The following is a 10,960-nucleotide window of genomic DNA, read 5'->3' on the forward strand; positions in this document are numbered from 1 at the left end:
TTTTTTTTTTTTTTTTGAGATGGAGTCTTGCTGAGTCGCCCAGGCTGGAGCACAGTGGCCGGATCTCAGCTCACTGCAAGCTCCGCCTCCCGGGTTTACGCCATTCTCCTGCCTCAGCCTCCTGAGTAGCTGGGACTACAGGCGCCTGGCACCTTGCCCGGCTAGTTTTTTGTATTTTTTAGTAGAGACGGGGTTTCACCGTGTTAGCCAGGATGGTCTTGATCTCCTGATCTCGTGATCCGCCCGTCTCGGCCTCCCAAAGTGCTGGGATTATAGGATTGAGCCACCGCGCCCGGCCTCAGACGTACTTCTTAAAAAAAAAAAATTCTCGGCCTGAATTAAATAACCCAAGGCAAATATGATAGAAATGTTAAATGCAGTTCTAGTAAATTATCTAGTAAAATATCACCACTTCCACCAGAAACACTAATAATAGCATGTACTACACATTGGGCGTATTCAAATACTTTTATGCATATTACTTCATTTAATCCTCATAACTACCATAAGAGGTAGAAACTATCGTCACCTTTTTACAGACAGAGAAACCTAGGCACAAAGGGGATGAATAAAATAACTTGTCCAGGGTGGGCACAATGGCTCATGCCTGTAATCCCACCACTTTAGAAGGCTGAGGTGGGTGGATTGCTTGAGCTCAGGAGTTCGAGACCATCCTGGCCAACATGGTGAAACCCTGCCTCTATGAAAAATACAAAAATTAGTTGGTGTGGTGGTGTGTGCCTATGGTCCCAGCTACTTGAGGGGCTGTGATGGGAGACGCTTGAGCCCAGGAGACAGAGGCTGCAGTGAGCCAAGACGACACTACTACACTGAGCCTGGGTGACAAAGTAAGACCCTGCCTTACAAAAAAAAAAAAAAATGCCTTAAAACACACACACACACACACACACACACACACACACACACAAAAGGCTAGGCGCAGTGGCTCACATCTATAATTCCAACACTTTGGGAGGCTGAGGTGGGCAGATCACTTGAGGTCAGGAGTTCAAGACCAGCCTGGACAACATGTGAAACCCCATTTCTACTAAAAATACAAAAATTAGCTGGGCATGGTGGCACGCACCTGTAACCCAGCTACTTGGGAGGTTGAGGCAGGAGACTCACTTGAACCCAGAGGCAGAGGTTGTACTGAACCGAGATTGCACCACTGCACTCCAGCCTGGGCAATAAAACAAGACCCCATCTCAAGAAAAAAAACCAACAAAAAAGAAACCCATAAAAAACTTGTCACATACCTCAGTAGTGAAGCAGGGATTCAAATCCAGCCAGTCTGACCAAAATCCATGCTCTGAATCACTATGCTACTGAATTGCCCATAGTTACAAATAACTTGGTAACTTTTTTGTTTTTTGAGACGGAGTCTCTCTGTCGCCCAGGCTGGAGTGCAGCGGCGCAATCTCGGCTCACTGCAAGCTCCGCCTCCCGGGTTCACGCCATTCTCCTGCTTCAGCCTCCCGAGTAGCTGGGACTACAGGCACCCACCACCACGCCTGACTAATTTTTTGTATTTTTAGTAGAGACGGAGTTTCACCGTGTTAGCCAGGATGGTCTCAATCTCCTGACCTCGTGATCCACCCACCTCGGCCTCCCAAAGTGCTGGGATTACAGGCGTGAGCCACCATGCCTGGCCACTTGGTAACTCTTAATTACATCCAAGCCTATAAAGAGACTTCTGGAAGTATCAGATTTACAAAGATACTTGAAATTCTTAGATGAGATAGGCCACACATGCATACAAGCAATGCTGCTAATTAATTCTCAATGTGATTTTAAGTTAGAGCTCTAGAAGTAGATGGTAAAACATTAAAAGTGGAGTCCAGGTAGAAGTGGTCAGTGGCAATTTAAACTGCCATATATTGTTTTTTTTTTTTTTTTTTTGAGACTGAGTCTGGCTCTGTCGCCCAGGCTGGAGTACAGTGGCCAGATCTCAGCTCACTGCAAGCTCCGCCTCCTGGGTTCACGCCATTCTCCTGCCTCAGCCTCCCGAGTAGCTGGGACCACAGGCGCCCGCCACCTCGCCCGGCTAGTTTTTTGTATTTTTTAGTAGAGACGGGGTTTCACCGTGTTAGCCAGGATGGTCTCGATCTCCTGACCTTGTGATCCGCCCGTCTCAGCCTCCCAAAGTGCTGGGATTACAGGCTTGAGCCACCGCGCCCGGCTCTAAACTGCCATATATTGTTTAAAGCTCTACATTCATTATCAACTGTAATTGCTCAAAGTACTAATTTTGTCAGAAAATTGTTAGTTGTGGCTCTAAAATCACCTGGCCAATTTTTAAGCCATAGGGTATCATAATGAATTGGCTTAGGAAATGAAAAACACACAGCAATCAAATAAATTTAAAGAAATTTTACCTCTGCTAACCTTGTCCGAAGCTGACCTGGTTGTTTCTTTGCAAACAATCTGATGACCTCTGGGGTTTTAAAGGCCTGGCTGATAGCTGCCTGAATAGCCTAGAAACAGAAGAAGGCAAAAACTAACCAAAACAGTCCAACAAATCAGATATTGCAATAACTAATTGATGGATCTTTAATCTTTATCAAGGTTTACTGGTTCCTGTCATAGAAGCAATTACATAACTAAATGAAGATCTAGAAGGATATGTTGTTTATGCATAAGCAGACACTCATCTAGAAGTTACACCTTGGGAGGCCAAGGCAGGAGGATTGCTTGAGCCCATGAGTTTGAGACCAGCCTTGGAAATGCAGCAAGACCCCATCTCTAAAAAAAAATTAAAGGCTGGGTGCAGTGGCACACACTCGTAATCCCAGCACTTTGGGAGCCCGAGACAGACGGATCACCTGAGGTTGGGAGTTCAAGACCAGCCTGACCAACATGGAGAAACTCCATATCCACTAAAAATACAAAATCAGCTAGGTGTGGTGGCACATGCCTATAATCCCAGCTACTCAGGAGGCTGAGGAAGGAGAATCACTTGAACCTGGGAGGTGGAGGTTGTGGTGAGCCGAGATTGTAACATTGCACTCCAGCCTGGGCAACAAGAGTGAGACTCCATCTCAAAAAAAAGAAAAAAGAGCCATCCTGGCTAACACGGTGAAACCCCGTCTCTACTAAAAAATACAAAAAACTAGCCGGGCGCGGTGGCGGGCGCCTGTAGTCCCAACTACTCGGGAGGCTGAGGCAGGAGAATGGCGTGAACCCGGGAGGCGGAGCTTGCAGCGAGCTGAGATCCGGCCACTGCACTCCAGCCTGGGCGACAGAGCGAGACTCCTGTCTCAAAAAAAAAAAAAAAAAAAGAAAAAAGAAAAAAAAAAAAAGCCAGGTACGGTTGTGCATGCCTGTGGTCCCAGCTACCCGGGAGTCTGAGGGGTGAATAGCACCCCTGCACTCCAGCCTGGGTGACCCTGTCTCTAAAAAAAAAAAAAAGAAGTTACACCTAGAACATGCAAAACATAAAACATGGTATATTTTCTATCAGAAATATACTTACTTTAATTATTACTATTATTTTTTATTTAGAGATAGGGGTCTCACTATGTTGCCCAGGCTGGTCCTGAACTCCTGGGCTCAAAGCAGTCCTCCTGCATCATGCCTCAGCCTCTGGAGTACCTGGGATTATAAGCAGGCACCACCACACCCAGCTTGAAATATATTTATAAAAAAGCTGGGTATGGTAGTTCATGCCCATAATCTTTGGGAGGCTGAGGCAGAAGGATCACTTGAGCCCTGAAGAACAAAGCTGTAGTGAGCCATGACTGTGTCACTGCACTCCAGCCTGGGTGACACAGAGAGACCCTCTCTCAAAAAAAAAAGAACCAGCAGGGCATGGTGGCTCATGCCTGTAATCCGAGCACTTTGGGAGGCCGAGGTGGGAGGATCACTTGAGGTCAGGAGTTCAAAAACCAGCCTGGCCAACATGGTGAAACCCCGTCTCTACTAAAAATACAAAAATTAGCTGGGTGTGGAGGCGGGTGCCCATAATCCCAGCTACTCTGGAGGCTGAGTGAGGAGAATTGCTTGAACCTGGGAGGCGGACGCTGCAGTGAGCCGAGACTGCCCCACTGCACTCTAGCCTGGGCGAGAAAGAATGCATCTCCAACAAAAACAAAAACCAGAAAACAAAGTCCGTCCTCTGTCACCTATATGTTATACTTACCAGCTGCATTCCACTTAGTTCATCTACCAAGGTCATATTTCCAGACATAATTTTCTTCAGTGAATCATTAAATTCACTTAGTTGCTCCAGAGTTTCCTTTTTGGTTTCTTCATATTCATCTGTATCGAGTTCCTCTCTGAAGTAGGTGAACATCATGACATGGAAAAATACAGAGTTCCAAGTGAAAAATGCAATCTTAGTACTTGTACATTAGAGAAAGGCTGAAGGGAAATATCAAAATGCTAACGGTGAATGTGTTCACATAGCAGTTCAAAATGCAGGAAAATATTGCATTTTCCTGCAATATGGTGACTTTGATAAACATTTTTCTTTTACCAAAATGAAGCATACTTAAGAAGCCACGTAAGTCCAGGTGCTAGCTCACACCTGTAATCCTAGCACTTTGGAAGGCTGAGGTGGGTGGATCACCTGAGGTCAGGAGTTCGAGGCCAGCCTGGCCAACATGGTAAAACCCCACCTCTACTAAAAATACAAAAATTAGCTGGTGGGGGGTGGCGGCGCATTCCTGTAATCCCAGCTACTCGGGAGGCTGAGGCAGGAGAATCGCTTGAACCAGGAGGCGGAAGTTGCAGTGATCTGAGATCTCGCCACTGCACTCCAGCCTGGGCAACACAGCAAGACTCTCTCTCTCAAAAAAAAAAAGCCGCAATGAACTGTTGTGGTCCTTTGTGCAGGTAAGGCTGAAACTACATGCCAGAAATTCATGTAGTACCTTCTTGGCCTGACAGCAGGCAGGATTGATTTAAATACTAAAGATAGGCCGGGCGCGGTGGCTCAAGCCTGTAATCCCACCACTTTGGGAGGCCAAGGCGGGTGGATCACGAGGTCAGCAGATCGAGACCATCCTGGCTAACATGGTGAAACCCCATCTCTACTAAAAACACACACAAAAAAAAACTAGCCGGGTGAGGTGGCGGGCGCCTGTAGTCCCAGCTACTCGGGAGGCTGAGGCAGGAGAATGGCGTGAACCCGGGAGGCGGAGCTTGCAGTGAGCTGAGATCCGGCCACTGCACTCCAGCCTGGGCGACAGAGCGAGACTCCTTCTCAAAAAAAAAAAAAAAATACTAAAGACAAAGTAGGTGTTATTTCTACTTCAAGGAGGTTAAGTATTTTGCTCAAGTTCACGTGCACTTAGTAGTTAACTGAATGACTGTCATTTCCCAGCCTTTATGACTCCAAAGCCTGCAATGAGTTTACTTCTCTAACAGACAGTGTGAAGAACACTACAGGGGAAATGCAGAATCACACATGGGCCTGCATCCATGGAGCTAGCTGCAGAAAAAAAGTCAGTTTCCAGCGTAACAACATACAATTAAACTCTTACCTGCATTCCTCCAGATCTTGTAATTGCTGCATGAGTCTATCCAACTGTTCTTCTAAATTCTGCTTTAATTTGCTTGTCTCTGTCTTTCCTCTGGAAGCCATTTGAATCTCTATGTGAAACAATAAACCCACATACCATATGAAATTAACATACCAGTGCAAGCTTTTTAAGTTTTATTTTTTGTAGAGACAGAGTCTGGCTATTTTGTCTAGGCTGGTCTCAAACTCCTGGCCTGAAGTGACCCTCCTATAGGTATAAGCCAGCACACCCAGTCGCCAGTGTAATTAAAAATAGGCAGCTGCAGCTGGGCGCTGGTGGCTCAGGCCTGTAATCCCAGCACTTTGGGAGGCCAAGGTGGGTGGATCATGATGTCAGGAGATAGAGACCATCCTGGCTAACACGGTGAAAACCCATCTCTACTAAAAAACCAAAAAAGACTGGATGCAGTGGCTCACGCCTGTAATCCCAGCACTTTTGGAGGCCGAGGCAGGTGGATCACCTGAGATCAGGACTTCAAGACCAGCCTGACCAACATGGTGAAACCCCATCTTTAAAGAAAAAAAAAAATTAGCTGGGCATGGTGGCACATGCCTGTAGTCCCAGCTGCTCGGGGGGCTGAGGCAGGAGAATCGTTTGAACCTGGGAGGCAGAGATTGCAGTGAGCAGAGATCATGCCACTACACTCCAGCCTGGGCGACAGAATGAGACTACATCTCAGGAAAAAAAAAAAAAAGGCAGCTGGGTGTAGTGGCTCATGCATGTCTGTAACCTCAGCACTCTGGGAGCCTGAGGTAGGAGTAGGAGGACTGCTTGAGCTCAGGAGCTCGCGACCAGCCTGGCCAATATAGTAAGACTTCATCTCTACAAAGAATAGAAAATCTTAGCTAGGCATGGTGGCGGATGCCTTTAGTCCCAGCTCCTCAGGAGGCTTAGGTCTTAGGTGGGAGGATTGCTTGAGCCCAGGAATCTGAGGTTGCAGTAAGCCATGATCTTACCACTGTACTCTGGCCTGGTTGACAGAGCGAGACCCTGACTCAAAAAAAAAAAAAAAAAAGAAAGGTTATACTCTTTCTTAGCTACAGGTGTATGAAAGATAGTTATACAAAGAAAATCTTACTTTAGATATAAAAGTTTAAACTCATATAGTAATAACATCCCACAAAAATGCCTGAAAATCTTCTTTATGTGATTTGACACATTAATTTGAAGTCTTCATTACTGGTCTATCTTACTCTAAACAAATTTGATAAATGGAAATACAGATATATAAAGAAGTAGATCAAATGTGGCTTTGCTTTATAAAATGAATCACCATAGCCCAAAACACTCCTGATATTATCTTATTGGTCTTATGTATATTTACCTAATTACTTGTGAGCATGAAAATCCTTTTTTTATTCTTAGTTTTTTTGAGATAGGGTCTCACTCTGTCGCCCAGGCTGGAGCACAGTGGCACAATCACAGCTCACTATAGCCTCGACCTCTCGAGCTCAAGCCATCTTCCCACCTCTGCCTCCTGAGTAGCTGGAACCACAGGTACACACCACCACACCTGGCTAATTTATTTTTTTTGTGGAGATGGGGTCTCCCTATGTTGCCCAAGCTGGTCTTGAACTGGACTCAAGGGATGCGCCCACCTCAGCCTCCCGAATGCTGGGATTAGAGGTGTAGGTCCCCAAGCCTAGCTGATGAACATCTTTTAATATGAATTTCTTCTTTGGAAATGTGACCATCTTTCTGCTGGGTTATCTTTCTCTTACTGATTTATAACATGGATACGAAGCCTGTGGCTTTTCTGAGACAGGGTCTTGCTCTGTCACCCAGGCTGGAGTGCAGTGGCATGATCACGGCTCACTACAGCTTTGACCTCCTAAGATCAAGCAATGAAGCCTTTGTAATTGCAAATATTATTTTGTCTCCTGACTAAATTTTATTTATTTTTTTTGTCATGGCAAATTATTATTTTTTCATAGACAAATCTATCTTCTCCTTTAAACCTTCTTTGTTTTGTGTCCCATGAAGGCAGGCCCTAACCATCTCATGATTTCTACATCTTTATGTTCAAGATTTTTACAAATTTTTTTCTAGCTGCAGAAAAAGGCCACCTGCAATTTTTTGTTACGCTTGAAGTAGGAGTCTAACTTTCCTTTCAAAAACACCCTTTACTAATCAGTCTTTTATTTATTGATCCAGGGCAATTTCGTCTACAATAAAGGTGGCATATTGATTAATAAATAAAAGACTGACAAGTAAAGGGTGTTAAGGCAATTGGATAATCATTGATAATTTTCTGTTCCTAAGAAATCACTTCTTTTATTTTTTTAGACTGAGTCTCACTCTGTTGCCCAGGCTGGAGTGTGGTGACGCAATTTTGGCTCATTGCAACCTCCACCTCCTGGATTTAAGCAATTCTCCTGCCTCAGCCTCTCGAGTAGCTGGGACTACAGGTGTGTGCCACCACGTCCGGCTAATTTTTTGTATTTTTAGTAGAAATGTGGTTTTGCCATATTGGCCAGGTCGGTCTCGAACTCCCGACCTCAAGTGATCCAGTCGTCTCAGCCTCCCAAAGTGCTGGGATTACAGGCATGAGGCACTCCACCTGGCTCTTTTTTTTTTTTGGATAGCGTATCACTCTCTCGCCTAGGCTGGAGTGCAGTAGTGCGATCTCAGCTCACCGTAACCTCTGCATCCTGGGCTCAAGTGATTCTCCTGCCTCAGCCTCCTGAGTAGCTAGCATTACAGGTGTGCCACCACACCACCCACACCTGCCTTTCTTTTTTTTGGTAGTTTTAGTAGACACAGGTTTCACCATGTTGGCTGGGCTGGTCTCAAACTCCTGGCCTCACGTAATCTGCCTGCCTTGACCTCTCAAAGTGCTGGGATTACAGACATGAGCCACTGTGTCCAGATCTAAGTCAACACTTCTTGTTATTTACATTATTATGGCTTTATCACTGGTGTATCTTGATAACTGATAATGACTTGCCTTTATTGTTTTCTCCTCCCCAAAATTCTTGGCTATTCTTGTACACTTTCTCTTCTAGATGAATTTAAGAATCAGTTTGTCAAGTTTCATTAAATATCCTATTGACTGGGGCCAGCCATGGTGTCTCACACCTGTAATTCCAGCACTTTGGGAGGCTGAGGCGGGCAGATCACTTGAGGCCAGGAGTTACTGATCAGCCTGGCCAATGCAGTGAAACCCCATCTCTACAATAAATTTAAAAATTAGCTAGGCATGCTGGTGTGTGCTTGTAGTCCCACTACTCGGCAGGCTGAGGTGGGAGAATCATCTAAGCCTGGGAAGCAGAGGTTGCAGTGAGCTGAGACTGTGACACTGCACTCCAGCCTAGGTTACAGAGCAAGACTCCGTCTCAAAAAAACAGAAAACAAAAAACAAAAAAAACCCCACAGAACTTTCCAGGCAACTTATTAAAGCATGTGTTTTTTTTTTTTTTTTTTGGGACGGAGTCTTGCTCTGTGTTGCCCAGGCTGGAGTCCTGTGGCACTATCTCGGCTCACTGCAAGCTCCACCTCCTGGGTTCACGCCATTCTCCTGCCTCAGCCTCCCGAGTAGCTGGGACTACAGGCACCCGCCACCATGCCTGGCTAATTTTTTGTATTTTTAGTAGAGACAGGGTTTCACCATGTTAGCCAGGATGGTCTCTATCTCCTGACCTCATGATCAGCCAGCCTCCGCCTCCCAAAGTGCTGGGATCACAGGCGGGAGCCACCGCGCCTGGCATTAAAGCATGTTTTGTTTTCCTACACATAATGAAATCATTACCAGATGATTTGACATGTGTACTTCAATGGAGAGGATTCTTACAATATATTCAAATAAAATATAATGACAAAAAAATTACTGCCTAATCCATTAAAATTGGCATAAGTCATCTATGATCATCAATGATATGCAAATATAAACAAACATTATACCCAGAAGTGTAATTTATTATAGCTACATTTCATGTATAATGGTTTAGTGCATTTTTCCTGGAAATTATTCATTTTTTTTTTTTTTTTTTTTTTTTTTGAGACAGAGTCTAGCTCTGCCGCCCAGGCTGGAGTGCAGTGGCCGGATCTCAGCTCACTGCAAGCTCCGCCTCCCGGGTTCACGCCATTCTCCTGCCTCAGCCTCCCGAGTAGCTGGGACTACAGGCGCCCGCCACCTCGCCCGGCTAGTTTTTTGTATTTTTTAGTAGAGACGGGGTTTCACCGTGTTAGCCAGGATGGTCTCGATCTCCTGACCTTGTGATCCGCCCGTCTCGGCCTCCCAAAGTGCTGGGATTACAGGCTTGAGCCACCGCGCCCGGCCGAAATTATTCATTTTAATTTTTCCCTTAAGTCTGTGGAATTTTCCACTAAAAGTTGAGGCAGACCCAAGATGTAACTGACAATGTCTTTTCAGAGTTAGTTTCCTACAGTCTAACCACACTGGATGACTTGCTGTTTCAAAAATGTCATGCACTCTTTTGAGCTTGCATTTTTTTTTTCTACCTATGAAGCCCAGTTCATTCATTCTTCAGTCTAGTTCAAGTGTCACCTTCTCTACAAGGCCTTCCTTGATTTCCTCCCAATCACTAGGTTGTGAATTATTTGAGTAGGGATTTTACCTTTTCTTTTTTCTTTTTTTTTTTGTTTTGAGATGGCACCTCACTCTGTCACCTAGGCTGGATTGCAGTGGTGTGATCTCGGCTCACTGCAGTCTCTGCCTCCTGGGTTCAAGCGATTCTCCTGCCTCGGCCTCCCGAGTAGCTGGGAATGTAGGTGCCCACCACCACGCTCAGCTAATTTTTGTACTTTTAGTAGAGATAAGGTTTCACCATGTTGGCCAGGCTGGTCTCAAACTCCTAACCTCAGGAGATCCGCCCGCCTCAGCCTCCCAAAGTGCTGGGATTACGGGTATCAGCCACTGCGTCCGGCCTTTACCTTTTCTTTATACACCAGCATCCAGCACAGTCTTGGGCAGACAAAAAGTGCTGAATAAATAACTGGTGGATGAATAATGAGAATTGATTGCTTCTTCTTTAGCATTCAAATCTTTTTATTGGGCCGAGCGCAGTGGCTAACGCCTGTAATCCTAGCACTTTGGGAGGCTGAGGCAGGCGGATCACAAAGTCAGGAGATTGAGACCATTCTGGCTAACACAGTGAAACCCTGTCTCTACTAAAAATACAAAAAATTAGCCGGCTGTGGTGGCGGGCGCCTGTAGTCCCAGCTACTCGGGAGGCTGAGACAGGAGAATGGTGTGAACCTGGGAGGCGGAGCTTGCAGTGAGCAGAAATGGTGCCACTGCACTCCACTGGGCGACAGAGCAAGACTGCGTCTCACAAAAAAAAAAAAAAAAAAATCCTTTAAAAAAAATTTTTTTTGCCGGGCGCGGTGGCTCAAGCCTGTAATCCCAGCACTTTGGGAGGCCGAGACGGGCGGATCACGAGGTCAGGAGATCGAGACCATCCTGGCTAACACGG

At 45.6% G+C, this 10,960-nt stretch overlaps 1 protein-coding gene across 4 annotated transcripts in view; it reads right to left on the reverse strand.

The window, feature by feature from the left end:
* The window catches only part of LZIC (leucine zipper and CTNNBIP1 domain containing), a 17,527-nt gene that overhangs the window by 4,939 nt on the left and 1,628 nt on the right, over positions 1-10,960 (reverse strand). For all 4 annotated transcript variants that reach the window (XM_025404468.1, XM_025404496.1, XM_025404479.1 and 1 more), the window contains 3 exons: positions 5,487-5,595; positions 4,142-4,277; positions 2,379-2,477 (listed from right to left, as the gene is read on the reverse strand). In XM_025404468.1, coding sequence (XP_025260253.1) covers positions 2,379-2,477; positions 4,142-4,277; positions 5,487-5,595 — 344 coding nt within the window. The remainder of the gene's footprint in view (positions 1-2,378; positions 2,478-4,141; positions 4,278-5,486; positions 5,596-10,960) is intronic.

The sequence above is a fragment of the Theropithecus gelada genome, chromosome 1, assembly GCF_003255815.1.
Source record: "Theropithecus gelada isolate Dixy chromosome 1, Tgel_1.0, whole genome shotgun sequence".
NCBI classification, from domain to species: Eukaryota; Metazoa; Chordata; class Mammalia; order Primates; family Cercopithecidae; genus Theropithecus; species Theropithecus gelada.